The sequence below is a fragment of the Asterias rubens genome, chromosome 22 (genome assembly GCF_902459465.1).
Source record: "Asterias rubens chromosome 22, eAstRub1.3, whole genome shotgun sequence".
Taxonomy (NCBI): Eukaryota; Metazoa; Echinodermata; class Asteroidea; order Forcipulatida; family Asteriidae; genus Asterias; species Asterias rubens.
The window spans coordinates 4,446,406-4,468,125 of NC_047083.1; the positions used below are offsets into that span (position 1 = coordinate 4,446,406).

General features: G+C 39.7%; 1 protein-coding gene across 2 annotated transcripts in view; it reads left to right on the forward strand.

Annotated features, from left to right (window-relative positions):
- The first annotated feature begins 110 nt into the window (after positions 1-110).
- Positions 111-21,720, forward strand: part of LOC117305039 (phosphatidylinositol 4-phosphate 3-kinase C2 domain-containing subunit beta-like) — a 61,374-nt gene continuing 39,764 nt past the window's right edge. The window contains exons 1-8 of one of the 2 annotated variants that reach the window (XM_033789742.1): positions 111-184; positions 5,136-6,962; positions 14,990-15,138; positions 16,644-16,732; positions 17,871-18,028; positions 19,007-19,121; positions 20,547-20,658; positions 21,405-21,484. In XM_033789742.1, the coding sequence (XP_033645633.1) occupies positions 5,237-6,962; positions 14,990-15,138; positions 16,644-16,732; positions 17,871-18,028; positions 19,007-19,121; positions 20,547-20,658; positions 21,405-21,484 (2,429 nt within the window). In that variant the 5' untranslated portion in view covers positions 111-184; positions 5,136-5,236. Of the gene's footprint in view, positions 185-2,672; positions 2,712-5,135; positions 6,963-14,989; positions 15,139-16,643; positions 16,733-17,870; positions 18,029-19,006; positions 19,122-20,546; positions 20,659-21,404; positions 21,485-21,720 lie in introns of those variants that run through there. The other variant, XM_033789741.1, reaches the window with a different exon arrangement.

Consider the following 21,720-nt stretch of genomic DNA (forward strand, 5'->3'; position numbering starts at 1 on the left):
CGTAGAGTAGACTGTTGGTCAACATCGCAGCCACGGAGCTAGACTTGACTCAAGTCTGAGGTCGTGGTTATTATAAGCATCAGACACGAACAACTCTAAAACAAACTTGGAGAACTTCACCAAACTACTTTGGGGTGAGAGATTATATTACAGGGGAGAGGCCTCGATGCACTGGACGCTATTGGTAATTATAACACCACTTATAAATATTCTGCCTTTTCATTGGCTTACATGATAGAGCGCGTCACATGATATGTCGTAGTTTTACTAGACGGCGGCCGTGTGATAGTGCATCGTTTGCCGTTTGTAAGTGCAACGTTTGATGTGTGATAGTCCGACGACTATCACACGGCGTACAGTACACATACGGCTTTTTACCCACCTCAACCCAATCAGATGTGCTTATGTGTGTATCTGAAACGCGCGTACGAAACTTTACGTGTACGATAATGATAATAGTCTGTTGGGGTGTTACAAAACAAATATTGACTGCTTTAACTCGTGCTATGGTTAAAACTACGACTCGCCCGGTGATCCCCGGACCGTTCCACCCCGGCTGCGCCTTGGGAAAATAGAACGTTCCGGGGATCACCTCGGGAGTCGTAATTTTAACCATAGCACTCGAAGCAGTCAATATTTGTATACTAGGACACCTTTATTGGTAATTGTCAAAGACCTCCTCACTTGGTGTATCTCAAAATGCATAAAATAAAAAACCTGTGAAAATTTGAGCTAAATTGGTCGACGAAATTGCAGCATAATAATGAAAGAAAAAACACCCCCGTAAGACGGTGCTTTCAGTTGCTTGATTTCGAACCCTCAAATTCTAATTCTGAGATCTCGAAATCAGATTCGTGGGAATTATTACGTCTTTCTAGAAAACTACGTTATGAGGAAGCCATTTTTCACAATGTTTTATCTATCAACAGCTCACCTTTACTCGTTACCAAGTAAGTTTTTATGCTAAAAATTATTTTGAGTGTCCACTGCCTTTTTAGTTTATGAAGAAAAATCTAAGTTAGCTCTTGAGTTGGGCTATATTTATACGTTTGTGTAGATCAAGTTAATTGGTGACGATGATAACGAGCCTGTCATGCGTAGTGTTTGTTTTCAAAACAGCTAAATTTGAAACCTTCGCCAAACTTGGGTTGAGGGATAATAAACACTTTGGCCGCTCGCGTCGCGTATTATAAGTTTATTTTTGTATTCTGCGGCCAGGCTCCCGGCGGCCGATAGGTGGGAGTAAACATAATAATGGGCAACAAACGTCGCTCCAAATAAAGACCCTTTCTGTCCAACACCTCGCAGGTACCCATCATACCTCTGGGTGAAGAGAAGCAATTATGCATTGTAGTAAAGCTAGTGTTTAATGCTACTTTGCCTTGCTCATACGCGTGAAAAAGAAGTTTAGTGTTAATGGGCATGCCATAATAAAGGGAAAGGAGGCAATTGGATTTGATTCAAATTACTTATTTACAGCATGGGATAATGGTGGTATCATAAATGGCTTACTATTATGAGTTTATTTTTGTAATCTGGTGGCCAGGCTCCCCGGCCCGATGGATGGGGAGTAAACCTGTGAGCAAGAAACGTCGCTCCAAACATGGAGGAAGAAAATGTTCTTCCCATGCTCCAAATAAAGTCCTATTCTGTCCATCGCCTCGCAGGTACCCATTGTACCGGGTGAAGCTTAGAGAAGCAAACAGCTAGTGTGACTTTCTCGTGATTAAGGGTTAACCCATGAATGGGTGCGTTCGTTTAGCTTCCTTGGGTTATCCCCGATCTGCTCTGGTGCATTCGAATAGCTTTTGACGTCATTACAGGGGCTCACACCACCCGGGTCGCCCCATATGTCCTGCTTGTGGAGTGGGTCACTGCACTACGAGAGCGGTGAGTGGTCGTTCGTTTAGCTCTTGTCGTCAGGGGCTGCCCGAGTGAGCACCGCGGGGAAGATACTAAGGGTGCGTTCGTTTAGCTGCCCTGGGTCAACCCCGGTGTGTGGCGGGTTTTTTTTTTCCAGGACGAACGTGGGTAATTATCTGCACACGTTTGTCCTGGAAAAAAAAACACGCCACACACCGGGGTTGACCCAGGGGAGCTCAACGAACGCACCCAAAACGAACGAACCCAATGTATTGGCACTGGCGAGCTACTATTCCATCTACCAGTCGATGAGCATAAACTTGCTGTCTGAACTGAGGGCGCCCTTCAGCTTTGACGTAAAATGTAATGCTTTAGCTAGTACAATTACACCATCATTAAAGATAATTTGTTTTTTCCAACAGGCCAGTAGGTTTAGTTGGGCCTCGATGTCTAAAAAGGAAAACCCAGGAAAGTTACGCATTAATTGAAAGTGAGTCATTTCAAAGCTAGTGGGCGGTGCCCCACATCCCACACTCACATTGATGTCTGTGTATCCGACCCGGGTACCAGAACTGATCCATACTGACCTCAGACTTGATTCAAGTCTTATGCTCGCGTGCGAGGTCCCAATAGCAATAGTTTTCTGGTGATGGCAAGTGGTTTGAGACTTGAGTTAAGTCTATTCTGACCGTGGTGGAAAACGATAGGATACAGGAGGACACTTCAGTATAGTCCCCTGACTGCATCAGTTCAAAAGTTTGTAGCAATGCTGCGATCAATTTGGTTACCAGTCTAAACAAAATTAGGGTGTTTTTGGTCAAGTTCACAAAAGTGTTGACTACAACTCGGTAAGTGCTTTTCGGTAAACTGCCACTTTAAATCATGATAAATCTCTTTTCAAATGAGTTATTTGTTAGTGGAATACATACTTCAATTATGTTATTTATAATGAGGTTTTCGAAAAGGATTGATTTTGACGTACATTTTATTGTCTATTTTCCGGACAGCACGGTTGTTTACAAAATGACGAGATTGCTGACGCATGACGTACTTTAATTAAAATGGAAGTCGAGCCTTTATTGCAATAAACGCGGATTTTAAAAAGCACTCTTGATATTTTTATTGTATTTTAAAATTCATCAACTGAGTTTTATATGCGGATACATCACAATTATTGTAAATGTAAAAATAAAAAGCACAAAACCTCAATGTTTAATAATAATTAATCAATTCAATTTTGTTTTCAATCAAGCAAGGTGTTGAAAAACATCAGAACATCTAATCATTCTGTTAATAAAGGAACACATTGCCTTGGATTTGACATGTTGGATCGGTCAAGTTGGTCCGGTCGTTGAAAAGTGTTTGTAACCATTTGTTCTAAAATGCATGGCGGACGAGTAGAGTAGCCCCACGTGTGTGGCCAAGGCGAGCTGAATCCTTCAGCCTTGGCCACATGGTGACTACTCTATATTCCGACATCCCTATGTTCCGACACCCCTATGTTCCGACAACTCAACCTAGATATTCCGACACCCCTATGTTCCGAAACCCCTATATTCCGACAACCCTATGTTCCGACAACCTTTTATATTCCAACGACCCAAACACCCCTATATGTTTCAACACCTCTAGGTTCCGACAACCTGCACCAATATTTTGTGTTCGCCATTTGGTGCGACTTAAAGAAACTTCACCTGACCCCAATTTAGTCCATAAACGTACCGGTAACCTATCGTTATTTAGTCCCTAGAGGAGGTTAATTTGTATACAAAAGTTTTATTCCGCTATAAAAAAAAGCAACTTTGGTTTCTTAGAAGATGACTGAGTATTATTAATTGTCAACATATTATTATTACTATTATGTTTGTTTGTTTTTTTTTTTTTGGGGGGGGGGCAAATGAAAGAAATTCCACATCGGCGCAATAAACGCAGGGGAGGGTTGGAATTGTTATAAATTGAAGGCTCATGAAATGTTATCAACACGGGCAGGCATCTAACAATTGTAAAGTACCGAGTCGGGGGCCATTGTTTATAACCACATTATTTTGATTTGATCATCTTAATTTGATTCCATCACTTTTAAAAACAGTACAAATTCATGAACGTTCAAGCCTATTCCCGGCCGAAATTCGCCGGGAAACCTGGCTGTAAAAAATACAAGTTGTGTTTTTGTTAGTGATCAATCCATAGTAATAATGTGCGAAAATAACTTAGTCGGAACATCTATAGGGTGTCAGAACATAGGGGTGTCGGAATATCTAAGGGGTGTCGGAATATCTAGGGGTGTCCGAATACAGGGGTGTCGGAATATAGGCTGAGTTGTCGACACATAGGGGTGTCGGAATATAGTGTGTAACCGGCCACACAAGTGGGGCTAACATTCGAGTAGAAATATGTTGTAAAAGTAGAATACAATAATCCACACAAACATGCCTCGAAATTGCATGGTTTTCCTTTTACTTTGCGAACTAACACAGTCGGCCATTTATGGGAGTATTAACAATTTGACTCCCATAAATGGTGACCGTGTTAGTCGACGAGGTAAAAGGAAAACCTTGCAATATCGAGGCACATTTGTGTGTATCATTATATATTCTACTAATTACAACATCTTTCTACCGATTTGCATTTTATCAGAAACGGTTACAAACGCTTTTGAAAGACCAACTTGACCGATCCAAGGCAACGTGTTCCTTTAAGTTTGTTTTGCAGACTGCAGATAAATTAATGTGATGACTGTCTGTGTCACGCCATCTAAATTTTACACAGAGGGATGGTACTCGGTCAAAATTTAAAACAGGGTTTCACTTTAGCTCTCCGTTAATACAATTTTGTAATAATAATATGCATAGTTTTAGAAAGAAGTTTTAAAAGTAAAATAAACGATCCACATAATATCATCCAATTTTCCTTTTACCTTGCAAACTAACAATAACACGGTCGGCCTTTTTGTGGAGTAAAAAATTTTACTAACAAATTGGCAAACTGTATTGCTTTGTGAGTCAAATGTTTGACTAACAAATTGGCGAGCTGTGTTAGTTCATGATGTACGTATAAGGAAAATCGTGCAAATTTGAGGCATAATGTGAAGATCGTAATGTTCCACTTAATCTTTCTTACCATGCATTTTGTTATAACATGGCACACACATCACAACTAATTGGGCAGGAACCGGGGACTCAAAGAACATTGACAGCTTCTGACATGCTAAAAAACCTAGAAAACAATCTTTAGTAATCTTTTTAAGCGTTCTGTTAAATTTGTTTTTACAGATTGCAGATAGTTGCGATGATTGTCAGTAGATCTACACATGTTTCTCTCAAAAGGACAAGTGTACCAGTAGAAATTGCTTCGAAAATGAGATAGCGTTAGTATGGCACACACAACTCAACCAGTCGGGCAGCAGGACCAGAGGTCACAAAGAACAATGAATGCCTCTGACATGCTAGAAAAACAATACGAAGATGACCTTCAGAAGGCTATAGCTCTAAGTGTTGAGACAGAGAAGCTAGATGAGTTGCAAAGAGCAAAGAGGATGCAGGGGCTGAAACGAGGAAGTAGCAGCAGAAGTGGGATCGATAGTAGCAGGAGCGGGATCAGTGATGGAGGAGGCAACAGTAGAAGCTCAGCTAGAACGAATGAATCAGACTGCGGCTTAAGTCGGATCAGGAAACAGCATGGACTTGACGTTGTATCAACAGCATCATCAGGATTCAAGTACGAAGATATATCCACTAGAACAGATGAATCAGATTGCGGCTTAAGTCGAATCAGGAAACAGCATGGACTTGACGGTGGTGTATCAGCATCACCAGGAAACAAGTCTGGAGACATATCCAATGTTAACATGTCTGAGAATGCAGACTTGATGCTCTTCTCTTTCGACCATGTAATGAAGAATTTTGACACAAAAGTCGACGTGCCTAAGTCACAGACACTAAGCACTAGGAGTACTGGACATTCAACAACTTTTGGGGGCTCACTATCGATGCAATCTCCTCATACCATAGCACACCACCAGACAAGTGCACAGTTTGGGACTCGATCAAGTATGAGAGGGCAAAGCTTCCAATGTCAGTCTTCGTTCCCAAACTCCAGTTCATCGTTTAAGGTGCCCCGTCCAACCTCAACACACATGGGAAGCACAAAGTGGAATGATCCCTTTCTAAACCAGAAACTAGCTGGCTCTGGATCATTACAAACTACGACCTCTAAGACACCACCTTCTGTCTCAAGTTTCCAAACCACTGATAGAAGGACGTGTGATTTCAACATTTTACCGTGTGCAGTGCCTTCTCCCAAGTCCCCTAAATGGCAAGTCCAGTCGGGTTACCGCGATGACACCTTGATTGGTGCTGCATCAAGCTGCTCTCATCACTCTCAGAGTACAGGCTCAAAAAGGCTCTCCGGCCCTCTGATGACAAAAGAGCTTTCTCTCGATTCGTTTTCCGATTTAGCAAATTTCGGAGGACACGCTCAGATTCCTAGATCGATAAGTCCAACACCATCCACCAGTATGCTCAAATCAAGGCTCTCCAATGTCAACTTATCCGAAACCAATTCCATCAGACGGATTAGCAGCAATCCGAACTTCACAAGTTCCACCAACTCGGCTCAACAACAAACTGCAAGTCAGACTCAGATAAAAACCCAAACTCAAAGACAGGCGACTGAGAGTAGCAACATGGGGTTCAGTTCCTCCTTCAGCGTCAGCACGAGCTCGCATTCCACTTCCACTCAACAAAATCCGTCAGCACCAGGAAAGACACCGAGCCTCGTGGACGAAATCTGGATGCAAACATTCGGAACGGATTCGTCCGAATCCACTAAAAAGTCTGGAAGTGATCTGATGATGTTTAGTCCCAAGACTGGACAGAAATCCCCGGACGTCTTTGATTTCAGTGAGTTTGATCCTCTCAGGGTCGTTCCTCCAGAGCTCCCGCCGAAACGTAAGCACGAAGAGAACAGGGAGAGCGCTGTCGCCACGGAAACATCCAAAGATGCTGAGGACGGGGTTTCAGAAGATTCCAAGGCAAAGTCCGAGGCATCAAAGGAGGACGGACAGGTTGACACGGAAGCAAAGCCAGCGACCTCACAAGGTAAGGTCCACGGTTTGTTCTTTAGTTTTGTCTTTAGTTTTTTTGTTTTCATTTGGCTTTGTGCTTCTTCTTAAAAAACAGCTCGCATGGCTACAGATTTGCTACATGTGTGCCTACCGTTTGTGAACTGGAATTAATGAATGCCCTGTGATTTTTAAAATGTATTGCATACAGAAGCTGGTAGCTTGACCAATTCTTTCATACCTTTAAAGGCAGTGGACGCTATTGGTAATTACTCAAAATAATTATCAGCATAAAACCTCACTTGGTAATGAGTAATGGGGAGAGGTTGATAGTATAAAACATTGTGAGAAACGGCTTCCTCTGAAGTGATGTAGTTTTTGAGAAAGAAGTAACTTTCGACGAATTTGATTTCGAGACCTCAAGTTTAGAATTTGAGGTCTTGAAATTGAGAAAGAAGTAATTTTCGACGAATTTGATTTTGAGACCTCAAGTTTAGAATTTGAGGTCTCGAAATCAAGCATTTGAAAGCACACAACTTCGTGTGACAAGCATGATTTTGTATTTTTCATCTCGCAACTCTGACGACCAATCAAGCTCAAATTTTCGCAGGTTTATTATTTTATGCATTATGTTGAGATACACCAAGTGAGAAGACTGGTCTTTGACAATTACCAATAGTAAGTGTCCAGAGTCTTTAAACATTTTATATAGCATAGGGCTTACCTTTCTTTCAATGTAGGCGATGACTTTGGAAATAGTTTGTATGCTAAAACAGCGTTGCCGAAACTTTTTTTTTTTTTTTTGCGTCGGCAGTCTATCATGGCCCCAATGTTCCTGGTCTTGGTCTTTTAAAAGATTTTCCAATGGAAGTGCCCTTTGCCAAATGAAATGGCCTTGCCCTTTTATTTTTAAAACATTATAAAGATGACATTCTAGGCCTGCACTGACCAGATCGTAGCGTGCATTGAGCCAACATGTACTTCCTTCAACATTCAAAGAAAAGGGGCACCAGGGCATTTTCTCCTTTATTATAAAGGGCACCCATGCTTTATGAGGAAATTGCAAATTTCTACTGGATAGCATTTCAAGGCACTAGGGGTGGATTTCACAAAGAGTGTATTTTTTGCAATTAGCCTACAATGTAGGACAAGTGACTCGTCCTATTCTTAGGACTAGCCGTCATATCTCCTAGTTTGAGCTAGTTTTAAAGGCAGTGGACACTATTTGTAATTACTCAAAATAACTGTTAGCATAAAACCTTACTTGGTAACAAGTAATGGGGAGAGGTTGATGGTATAACAAGTTCTGAGAAACGGCACCCTCTGAAGTGCCATAGTTTTCCACGAGTATTTTTCCACGAATTTGATTTCAAGACCTCAGATTTAGAACTTGAGGTCTCGAAATCAACCATCTAAAACGCACACAAGTTCGTGTGACAAGGTTTTTTTTTTTTTTACATTAATATCTCGCAAGTTCGATGACCGATTGAGCTCAAATTTTCACAGGTTTGTTATTTTATGCATATATGTTGAGATACACCAACTATGAAGGCTAGTCTTTGACAATTACCAATAGTGTCCACTGTCTTTAACTCTTTGTGAAATCGATCACCAGGGGCATGGAGGCAATGGACCCTTCCCATGAAATATGCTATAAACTACATTCACGCATGCGTACAGACCCTGTTGGTTGGCAAACGCCATAGAGTTGTGCACTAAGCAGGCTGCGCAATCGCGTCTGCGTCACGCACCCATTACCAGTGTGCAAAACAGCGTGATGTTCCCTCATTTTGCCAACCAAAACGTTAGTGCGCACTCGCTATTTGCAATGGCATGGTTTGAAGTACAGTACATGTGGTTTGGTACTATGCATGTTTTGTGATTGATGTGTCCTTTGGTGTAAATGTAGACGAGCTTGGGAGACTTCCCCGACCCCCAGCACCGCACAGACGTACTCTCTCCGAGCAAGGTAGATCTTCCATCATTGTGATATCATCTCTCTTCATCACAGTCACAAACATCTTGATACTAGTACTAACGTCATAGATTAAAGGGACACTTTGCCTTGGATCTGGCGAGTTGGGCCATGAAAAGCATTCAAAACGGTTTGTTAGGCCTATTAACATGATTAAAGGCAGTGGACACTATTGGTAATTACTCAAAATAATTATTAGCATGAAACCTTACTTGGTAACGAGTAATGGGGAGAGGTTGATGGTATAAAACATTGTGAGAAACGGCGCCCTCTGAAGTGACATAGTTTTCGAGAAAGAAGTAATTTTCCACGAATTTGATTTCGAGACCTCAAGTTTAGAATTTGAGGTCTTGAAATCAAGCATCTGAAAGCACACAACTTTGTGTGACAAGGGTGTTTTTTTCTTTCATTATTATCTCGCAACTCTGACGACCGATTGAGCTCAAATTTTCACAGGTTGGTTATTTTGTGTTTATGTTGAGATACACCAGGTGGGAAGACTGGTCTTTGACAATTACCAATAGCGTCCACTGTCTTTAAAGACCCTGGACACTATTGGTAATTTTGTCAAAGACCAGTTATCTCACTTGGTGTATCAACGAACATTCATAAAATAACAAACCTGTGAAAATTTGAGTTTATTGGTTGTCGAATTTGCGAGATAATAATGAAAAAAAAAAAAACCACCTTGTCACAAGAAGTTGTTTGCTTTCAGATGCTTGATTTTGAGACCTCAAATTCTAAATTTGAGGTCTCGAAATCAAATTCGCGGAAAATTACTTCTTCCTCGAAAACTATGTCACTTCAGAGGGAGCTGTTTCTCACAATGTTTTATACCATCAACCTCTCCCCATTACTCATTACCAAGTAAAGTTTTATGCTAATAATTATTTTGAGTAATTACCAATAGTGTCCACTGTCTTTAAAGGGACAATTTGCCTTGGACCTGGCGAGTTGGGCTATGAAAAGCATTCAAAACTGTTTGTTAGGCCTATTAAATGCTTACGAATAGAGATATTTTTAAAGTAGAAAATTATCCAAACCCTTGAAATTGCAGGGTTTTCCATGTGGGAATGTAACATGGCACTCCAATTTGTGGATTCAAAGTTTTTATTTCTTCAAATGGCCGACTATAGTTCACCAAGGACAACCATGCATATTCGAGGCACATTTGTGTGGATCATTATTACTCTCCTTTTAAAACATCTTTGTCACCATGTTCTATGTATTTCATAACAAACAGTTTCAAATTCTTTTTATGTAGAGCAACTCGCCCAATCACAGACAACAAACATCTATTTATAAAGGCACTGTACACTCTTGGTAATTGTCAAAGACCAGTGTTCTCACTTGGTGTATCCCATCATAAGCATAAAATAACAAGCCTGTGAAAATTTGGAATAAATCGGTCATCGAAGTTGCGAGAAAATGATGAAAGAAAAAACACCCTTGTTGGACGAATTTGTGTGCTTTCAGATAATATTGTAGTGAGAACTTACCTCTTTCTCAAAAACTAAGTTACTTCAGAGGGAGTTGTTTCCCACAATGTTTTATACCATCAACAGCTCTCCAATGCTCATTACCAAGTCAGTTTTTAAGTTAATATTTGTTTTGAGTAATTACCAAATGTGTACCTTCCCTTTAAAGGAAAGATGGTTTGTTATCCCAGGCAGATCTCTGCTATTTCCCAAAAAGCTTAGATTGATCAAGTACGTCTTGCAATATCAATCTTAATTAGGTAAGCTAGTTGGGAGGGCATTTGGTTTGAAAAATCATTAGTAATGATTTCTGGCGATTGTGATTTGATGATGTCAATGCATTCACCTGTCTATTTCGAAGTGGGAAACTTCATTGTACATGTTGTACATCATGTACATTACACATGTAGAGATGCGGGGAAACCGAGCTTAGTTTTATTGTACCATTGTTTGCTTTTTACGATTTAGCTGCCTAGAATTATTTGCTCAAGTTACTGATTTGACCTACATGACAGTCATAACAGTAGGCCCCTATATAACTGTAAAATTTAAACAATGAGCTGGCACCAAAGTGTTGATGTTAACAATAGGGCCTACACACAATTAATTGTCGTTATTCATCCCAAATAATATTGACTTGTTTTCTTTATAAACCATCATTTTAATATCACCCCGTTCTTGTTTGTTTCTAAAAGTCTTTTTTTTTAAAGCCATATTTTCATCAAACTAATGTTTATTTATTTTTTAGTGATAACTTCTCACTATAGCCTACTGACTCAACTACTAAAAATATCAGCTTAAAGGAACATGTTGCCTTGGATCGGTCAATTGGTCTTTGAAAAGCGTTTGTAACAATAGCGGTTGTAGAATACAATGATCCACACACATTTGCCTCGAAATTGCGTGGTTTTCCTTTTACTTTGCGAACTAACACGGTCGACCATTTTATGGGAGTCAAAAATTTGACTCCCATAAATGGCCGACCGTGTTTGTCGACAAGGTACATGTAATAACGAAAACCACGCAATTTCGAGTGACACTTGTGTGGGTCATTATATTCTACTTTTATAAGTATCTTGCACTAGATCTACATTATACAGATCATAGTATTGTTTGCTTTTGCTGTCCCTCGCCCATCTCAGGACATTATTTTGTAAACCAGAGTGAAAGTGATTGTCATCATCGTGTAGTTTCCATTGATTATTTTCCGACCAGCAAACTTCTAAATCCTACAAGCTTGTTTGTTTTATAACACTAGACTGGTTTCTATTTTTTCTGTAAACAAAAATGAGTGATCGTACTCTTGCTTGAAGTTTTTAGTTACATTGTAATTGTAAGCAAAGGTTGAGGAAGTACGATCACATTATGCATCCTGAGCGTATGAACATTGTAAGAAAATATTGAGGAAACCCCGGTCAACAATTGTGTTTAAAACCGGGCCCAATTTCATAAGGCTTGTACATTTATGCAAGCATTAAAACTTGCTTACCTGTATAAAAAGCACAAATTCAATCCTGACGATGACTAGAGCAAGCTAGTCGAAACGTTGAGACCAATTTCAGAACTGACTCCGCGGCAGTACAGTTAATTACGATCCTATAAGCTAAAGTAGTAATCCAGTCTAATTTCTATACCATCCGCCCTGGTAATAGTTAAAAAACAGGACAGTTCTTTTCAGAACTGAGAAGTCTCCCGACCCTCCGATTATCTACTCCACGGCAGTAGAATAAAGCAAGACAGTTCCCTAAGAACAACTCTACCTGGCAAGTAGATACACACATGGTGTTACCGCAAACCAAATATATATTAAATTCAATCCACTTAACATAAACACTGGATATTCAGTCAGTAGACCTACATGTAATTGATTAATGACTATAGGGCCTAATTTTTAAAAAGTAACACTTAAACTTTTGAACCTTGCAAAACCTTCTTTGATAGCTGAGTTTAGGTTATTATTATTTACTTGTTTGTTTGTACAGTGTATGTTTATTTATATATTTTGCTTTTTGCACTTCATTCTAACGTTCATCAATTTAAATGCAGTGGACACCTTTCTTGATTACGAGTAATTGGGTTGTTAGTATAAAACATTGTGAAAAACAGCTCCCTCTGAAGTGACGTAGTTTCGAGAAACAAGTAATTTTCGACGAATTTGATTTCGATACCTTAGATTTAGAATTTGAGGTGTCGAAATCAATCATCTGAAAGCTGACTGTTGCAGAGTCCTTGATCTTTGGCTACATCTAATCCAAGGACTGCATTAGTTTGCGGTATTCACGATCATGAAAGTTCATTAAATACTCAACTTCCTGAAGAAATTCAACCCCTAGGAACATGTAGAACACATGTTAGCCTTACGAAATATACACATCAAGTGAAAGTTGTTTCGTTAAAGGAACATTACAGAATTGGTTTTTGCTACAAAACAGTTGCTGGCAGTGTAAGCACTTTATGTAATCCACCGAATACAAACCTGTAGAAGTTTGAGATCGATCGGCCATCTGGGTCACGAGAAAATAGTGAACAAACTTTGCATTGCAACTAGCAAAAATAAAAATGAATAAAACGCTCACTGAGCGATAAACTCCAAACGCGAAGTTAGATTATTTATTTCTCATCAAAATATGAAATTTCAGACAGAAATATTTCAAGGGATGTTTTCAACTATCATCATCATTAGACTGTGTAAGTTTTATGTTAATCTGTGATCTTCATGATTTTGGTTTCTTACCAATATGTAACGTTCCTTTAAATCAAGGAACAGAAATCAATCTATCCGCTTGGTAGTTCAAGTAATCTACCACAAGGGAAACTGACTTGGTTACATACAAACCTTGGTAAATTGTTTCCGGGAAAAGTCAGACAAATAGAGCAAGCTTGGCGTTCTGGCACGCTGTGTTTTTATTTTTATTTTTTTACTTTTTTATGTAGTTTCTAATACTTTTTTTAACAGCCCTTGCCAATTTGTTAGGCCTACCAACCTGCCTTATCTAGCCCGCAACACCGTTGCGCTATTAACCTGGGCTTGTCTGGGGTTTTGAAAATCTATTGACATTCCACAATTAAAAATTGGCAGCAGTTAATTCATATTATTCAGTTTTTAGAACAGATGTACATGTATTGTACACAGTTATACATGTAATAGTCGGTCGGAGCTAATAAATTATGCATTTTAATCATACGTGTTAGTGTATGCAACCTTCAACCAGGACACACATTTGTAGTTGAAGGTAAACTAAATAGAAATACTGGTATGTTTTTTGGAGGTCAATGTTCAAGTCCTGCTCCAATTAAGTTTTCTTCATTCATTACCCTATTATTTAAAACCTAGCCAAGATTTACTTGACACAAAATACTGCAATACGTGCAAAATACAGACTCAAGTTACACATGAGTTGAAAATTCTCTTGATAATCCATGGAAAATTTGGTTAACCTTTTCACACTTGAATTGTTGTTAAACCATGGCCAATTCCTGTGAAATAACAAATACTTCAAAATGTTAAAGGGTCGATGTACTTTTTGCAGGACAAAAAACACACTGTCTACACATACACTAAACTTACACCATCTGAAGATAATGATGGTAGAAAGCTTCCCTGAAAATATTAGTTGCTGAGCTGCTGTAGTTTTTTGAGAAATGAGTAAAACAATGTCATAGCTACCACTGCTTTTGTGCTGAGGAGAAGGTTTTAAATGAGTTGACCCGGGTCTCACTGACAGTCCCCCCGCCCCCCCCCCCCCCCCAAAAAAAAAAAAAAAAAAAAAAAAAAAAAAAAAAAAAAAAAAATTGTTTCCAGTGCAGGGTTGTAGGCAGGATTAGGTAAAAGGCTATCAAAATTTGCTGGATTTTTAAAAACTGTATACTGTCCAAATTGTTCACTACTGTACATTTTGTTGAACATGACAGATAAAACAGGTTGTCCAAATTTAAAACAGGGTGACCAAATTAGACACCCCTTTGCACTATGATCCAGTGTGAAATGAACATGGGGTGGTAAAGGTTAAAAACTTCCCAGAAATTTCCTCTGTTTTTTATTCCCTTGGGAATAGGGTATGATAGTTTGAAAAGGTATTCTTAAAGGAACATTACAGAATTGGGCTTTGCTAACCAAAACAGTGGCTGGCAGTGTAAGCACTCTAAGTAATCCACTATACATGTAAAAATACATAAACTGACAAACCTGTAGAAGTTTGAGATTGATCAGTTGATCGGCCATCTGGGTCACGAGAAAGTAGTGAAAGTAGTGAAAATAGTGAATAAAACGCTCACTGAGCGCTAAACTCCAAACGTGAAGTTAGATTATTTATTTCTCATCAAATATTACATTTCAGACAGAAATATTTCCAGGGATGTTTTCTACTATCACCAACATTAGACTGTGTAAATTTTATGTAAATCTGTGATCTTCACGATTTTTGTTTCTTGCATATTCTGTAACGTTCCTTTAAGGTTTGGTTATTTTTAACGATCCAAAGCATTCAAGTTCATTCTATTTTTGTTGTTACATGTATGTGTATGTTTTCTTTATCGTTCTTACTTTTGTACTCAGTATTTCAAACTGTGAAATTAAAATAATTTAATGAAACGAACATTTCTGTCCTCCAGCTCTCAGTTCCGAGACCAAGCCAGACGTGACGAGGAGACCTAAGAGCGTTCACTCAGCAGGACGTCCCTTATCTGGTGCTGACATCGCTAAACCTGAGCCTTGGATACCAGGATCAACGTACACACTATCTGCTGGAAAGAAAGCAGAGGTAAATCAGCCGCCCAATATCTACCCCTCCCCCTTCCTACTTTACTGCTTTCTTCCTACATGTAGTATCATTTGTATAATAAAAATAATAATAACCCGTTTTTATATAGCGCTTTTCACACCCGGAGGGCGCCCCAAAGCGCTTCACATTATTACCCCTGGTCACTGGGCCTTATTCCACTCCTTAAACCATCTCAGCTCCCTGGTGGGGAGTATACAGCCTTGTGCAACATTAATATGCGCTACTCGGCTAAATCAATCACAAGAACCATCTCTGCCCTCGCAGGTACCCATTTACCCCTGGGTGGAGAGAAGCAATTATAGTTAAGTGTCTTGCTCAGGGACACAAGTTTCACGACCGGGACTCGAACTCACACTCTGCTGAACAGAAGCACCAGAGCTTGAGTTCGGTGTTCTTATCCACTCGGCCACGACACCCTTGTATGTATCAACAAATTTTAGCATGCTGTACATTTACATAGTAATATTAATTGTAAAACAGCATTTGTATCAATGTTTGGTTTGCGGTAACACCATGTGTGTATCTACTTGCCAGGTAGAGTTTGTTCTTAGAGAACTGTCTTGCTTTATATTTGGTTTGCGGTAACACCATGTGTGTATCTACTTGCCAGGTAGAGTTTGTTCTTAGAGAACTGTCTTGCTTTATATTTGGTTTGCGGTAACACCATGTGTGTATCTACTTGCCAGGTAGAGTTGTTCTTAGGGAACTGTCTTGCTTTATTCTACTGCCGTGGAGAAGATAATCGGAGGTTCAGTCTCCTAACGATGACAAGAGCAAGCTAGTCGAAACGTTGAGAACAATTTCAGAACTGACTCCGCGGCAGTACAGTTAGTTACGATCCTATAAGCTAAAGTAGTAGTCCAGTCTAATTTCTATACCATCCGCCCTGGTAATAGTTAAAAAGCAGGACAGTTCTTTTCAGAACTGAGAAGTCTCCCGCACCTCCGATTATCTACTCCACGGCAGTAGAATAAAGCAAGACAGTTCCCTAAGAACAACTCTACCTGGCAAGTAGATACACACATGGTGTTACCGCAAACCAAATATACATTGATACCTCACCATGCAATGCCTCAAATCTTATATAGCATTTGTATGGCATTCTGGATCTGTAATCCCTCGATGCACTTTACGATTTCAAAAGCGCAATGGTTACAAAGATACAGTAAAGAAGAAAATAGCATTAAAAATATGGCCGACCCTGGATAGTTTTATTTTTTCAAGGGAAGAAAATTTAATGATTCAAATCTATTAAAGACATAAAAACAAAATAGATGTCATCAAGAGTTTAAAAATATACTATTTGTTGTGTGTAGCCTTGTTTTCTTTTGTTATCGTGTATAATACCGGCTTAAACAAATAGAAAACATGTCATTTTCGTTGCTGGGAGGAAAACAAAAAAATCCCTACCTACCTACCCTATTTTTGGGGCCCGTTACGCCAACATTACGTACAAATTTTGTATGCCTAATTATATTCCACAGGCTGCCAGAGTATTCTTTGGGGATGGACTTTTTGATCTGGCTGCTGAGAAAGATGAAGAAGCAACTGCTTTTGCTATGACCGTGGCAAGGTGAGAAATACTTTCAAATTTAGAAAATTCAAAATAATAATAATAACCATATTTATAATGCGCCTTCTGCCAAAGGGTGCAAAGCGCCAGGTATTATTACTGCAAGAAGTAGGACCAAGTTTTAGATATAAGACCTAATCCTTAGCACTGTGGCGCAATATGCTGCCAATCCAGCCAGGAACCCCTTCTCTTAAGTGCACTGGGTCCTTTTACACGCGTTTACACAACACATGGAACCAACGGCTTTACATCCCATCCGAAGGACAAAGCGATGGTTACATGTAAGTGTCTTGTTTAAAGACACCGGACACTATTGGTAATTGTCAAAGACCATTCTTCTCACTTGGTGTATCTCAACATATATGCATAAAATAACAAACCTGTGAAAATTTGAGCTCAATCGGTCATCGAAGTTGCGAGATATTAATGGGAAAAAAAAACACCCTTGTCACACGAAGTTGTGTGCTTTCAGATGCTTGATTTCACAACCTCAAATTCTAAATCTGAGGTCTCGAAATCAAATTCGTGGAAAATTACTTCTTTCTCGAAAACTACATTATTTCAGAGGGTGTCGTTTCTCACAATGTTTTATACTATCAACCTCTCGCCATTGCTCGTTACCAAGAAAGGTTTTATGCTAATAGTTATTTTGAGTAATTACCAATAGTGTCCACTGCCTTTAATGAAAAGAATTCCAACCCAATACCAAAAAGGCTACGAGGAAAAAAAGAAGAGTTAAAGGCACTGTACACGTTTGGTAATTGTCAAAGACCAGTATTTTCACTTTGTGTATCCCAACATAAGCATAAAATAACAAGCCTGTGAAAATTTGAGTTCAATTGGTCATCGAAGTTGCGAGAAAATGATGAAAGAAAAAAACACCCTTGTTGGATGAATTTGTGTGCTTTCAGCTAGGAATAAAAGACTTCCGGGTAGAGGTCTTTTATTATTTGAGTAAGAAATTACCTCTTTCTCAAAATCTATGCTACTTCAGAGGGAGCCGTTTCTCAAAATGTTTTATACTATCAACAGCTCTCCATTGCTCGTTACCAAGTAAGTTTTTATGCTAACAATTATTTTGAGTAATTACCAATACCTTTAATAACATTTTTCCACCGATAAAACAAATTTCTTCTAGGATTCGAGATGCTTACAAATATGATGATGAGGAAACCAACCCTGGATGTATCCGTAGTCCTGTATTCATCAACAGTTGCCATGCCAACTTGGACACCAGTGTCAAGGTGGTGCTCCTTCAGTCTGGTACCAAGACACCAATAGTCTTCACATGCGATGGTATGTTCAAAGGCACCAGACTTGGATTGTTTATTTATTTAAGCCCTTTTTCGAAACCACGGCTGCTGCTTTGGATTCGGCTTATGGCTCCATTGTCTCGTCTGAAGCCCTGAGCGCGTACAGAAAGCATGCGCACTCGTCAAAACAACTGCTGGGCCAAGCTAGCCTGAGCCGAATCCAAAGCCGAAGCCGTGGTTTCGAAAACGGCCTCTGTGCAGTCGAGTTTGCTATCTAGACCTTCCTCCTCGAGGACCATGGTTCAAATCCTATGTGAGTTACAAAGTAGTAGGAAAACTTCACAATCTTTCTAACCATATAGACGATGTGACCTATGTTAACATTCAAACCGCCCTCTGTTGACAAAACACTGTACACATCATGTTTCGCCGGGAAAAAAGACGTGTAGTCATGGTAAGATTGCTTGTACTTTCTATCTGGCTGCCAAGACACAATACTTTTGCCCGGCGGTATACACGTGAATCATGTTATGGTTTTCGAGTGACGTCAGAGGTCGCATCGTCTATAAGATGCATTTTGTAACAAACAGTTTTCATAGACCAACTCGCCCGATCCAAGGCAAAGTGTCCCTTAAAGCCATTGGACACTTTCGGAACGGAAAAAAAATTAAAAGTTCACAGATTTTACAACTAACTTACATAGGGTTTACAGAAGGTAATGGTGAAAGACTTCTCTTGAAATATTATTCCATGAAATGCTTTACTTTTTGAGAAAACATTAAAACAATATCAATTCTCGATATATCGAGAATTACGGAAACAAGGGTGGGTTTTCCCGTTATTTTCTCCCGACTCCGATGACTGATTGAGCCTAAATTTTCACTGGTCTGTTATTTTATATATAAATTGTGATACACGAAGTGTGGGCCATGGACATTACTGTTTACCGAAAGTGTCCAATGGCTTTAAACTATTTTGTTGATTTATATTAATTGGCCCTAATGTTGTTTTCCTGTTACAGTCAATATCTGTGTTCAGCATGTCATCAGCCAAGCTCTATGCTATGTGGATGCCTCTGATATCTCAAGTAAAAAGTTTGTACTGAAAGTGCCAGGCCTGTCAGAGTACCTCCAGAAGTAAGTCTTGACCAGAATCTTGAAGACCTAACAGTAGACATTTCCCCAGAACAAGTCAGGTTCATACTTCCTCCGAATGTGGTATGAATTTTGAGGGCACAAATTCGCAACGATTACTTCGCATCAGTTGACTCCTGCGAAACATTCGCTGCAAAAACAGCCCTATGGCATCAACATTTGTATTGCATTCTCATTTGAAGGAAGTACATGAACCAGGCTTCACTGTTTTCATGTCGTCCGTACATCTCAGTCATTGCTCAAAGAGAATTCCTTGATTCAACGCATCAGATAACTTGGGTCATGGTTAAACTTGGGGGAAAAGACCATTTTGGAAATTTGGAAGGCATTTTTCTCCATGTACGTTAACCCTAACTGATCAACTCGCCTGCTTGCTGCTTTATTTGATGTTGGGGTGCCATGTCATTGTTACCATTGCTGTAAGGGTGGCATGGTTGGCTTGTGCGTAAAGCGCTCGCCTCTCACCAAGGTGACCCCGGTTCGATTCCGGGCCAGGGCCATATGTGAGTTGAGTTGTGCGTTGGTTGTCTGCTGTGCCACGAGGGTTTTCCAGACCACGAGGGTTTTCCAGACCATCCAGTTTTCCTCCCTCGGGAAAAATCAAACACTTTCGATCTTTGCTGTGCTCCGTGGTCATAATGGGTTGATGTGGCTGGCAGCCAAAGGCGCCCTTGCATGCCTGCTTCTCGAGAACAAGTTGTAGCCGTGTCATTCACAATTCAGCTCTTAGCTGCGAGTTAGGATGATTAGCCCCCCAAATTATTATTATTATTTATAATTATTATTATTATTTATAATTATTATTTATAATTATTATTATTATTTATAATTATTATTATTATTTATAATTATTATTATTATTTATAATTATTATTATTATTTATAATTGTTATTATTATTTATAATTATTATTATTATTAGTTATTAAACCCACTCCTTTTACTTACGTAGTACCATTGCAATATGCTGCCAATCAAACCAGGAACACCGGGGCAAACCCCCTTCTCTTTTCGATAAGTGCACTGGGTTCTTTTACATGCGTTACACAAGACATGGGACCAACGGCTTTTCGTCCCATCCGAAGGACCAGGCATCATGGTCAAGTGTCTTGCATAAGTTTGTCACGACTGGGACTCAACCCACACTCTGCTGATCAGAAACACTCATGAGAGTTTGAATCCGGTGATCTTGGGTCGATTTCACAAAGAGTTAGAACTAGTCCTAACTTAGGACTTGTCCTAGGAGATATAAGAAACGAATGGCTAGTCCTAAGTTAAGACGAGTAACTCTTCCCAACTCGAGATAAGACTAGTCTTAACTCTATGTGAAATCCACCCCTTAACTGCTGTGCCATGACACGACAGGTTGCCGTACCTTATCTTGATTCTTGTTTTTATTCGTCGACAGTAACGTTCAGCTGAGTAGCTATGAGTATGTCCAGGAGTGTCTGAAACTCGATAAAGACGTGACGCTAGTTCTCCTTCACAGAGCTGAGATGAACACCAGCCTGAAAAGAATGGTGAGACTCACTCAGAAACATGCCTCAGGAAAGAGTTTTGAAGACTGTGTTTAAATTCCTTAGAAAACTGCTAGTGCCCAAAAAAGTAGCGAAGCACACCAAAATCTGCTTTATTACAAGAACAAAATCACCAGCTAACATGTAGCCCATGTACCATCTACATGTATGACTGGTGATTTGCTCATTTTATTCTTAAGCATCAAGTTGTTGAGAAAAATATTCTGTTCATTTATGCGTAGCCTTTATAAAACCGGTTGTTTGGTTATGGTTCAATGTATGACAGTAGTATACAACTTGTAATGGGACATTAGTGCCGGCTTGGGAGGGGCAAACTATTGGCTTGGGGGATACTTTCACATAGCCGGAGTCTCAGCCAAAGTTTGAGAAAGGCTTAAGAAAGAAATTTTGTGCACAGTTGCTCCACTAGACAAGCATGACCCTGTATGACCCGTGTGAACCCATGTAACCCTTGAGCCTGTTTGACCCTTGCCAATATACATTATATGTACCTGACCCTGTTTGACCCTTTGACCATGTTTGACCCTTTGACCCTGTTTGACCCTTTGACCCTGTTTGACCCTTTGACCCTGTTTGACCCTTACATTCATTCCAGGCTGAGGACGATGACAGTGATATCTCACACATCAACTTCTCAAGTTGCCAGTATACATGATACATATGACCCATGACCCTTTGACCCTGTTTGACCCTCTTTGACCCTGTTTGACCTTTGAATTTTTTTCCAGGCTGAGGATGATGACAGTGATATCTCACAGATCAACTTCTCGAGTCTCTTTGAGAGACCAGTAACAACGGCTGTCTCTAAGTGAGTACATACCAAAATGCTTGAAATGAATGAGTGAAGCCTGGTTCAATACTTCATGCAAATGTGAAGCCATGTTTACGTCACATGCCTGTTTTTCGCAGCAAACAGTGCACAGGGAGTTGAACACAGCTCAACTGTTGCAAATTATTTGATGTGGATTTGTAACGTCAAAAGTTGTATCACATTCAAGGGAAATATGAACTGGGCTTTGCCATGAGACCATTTCCAGCTTTTAT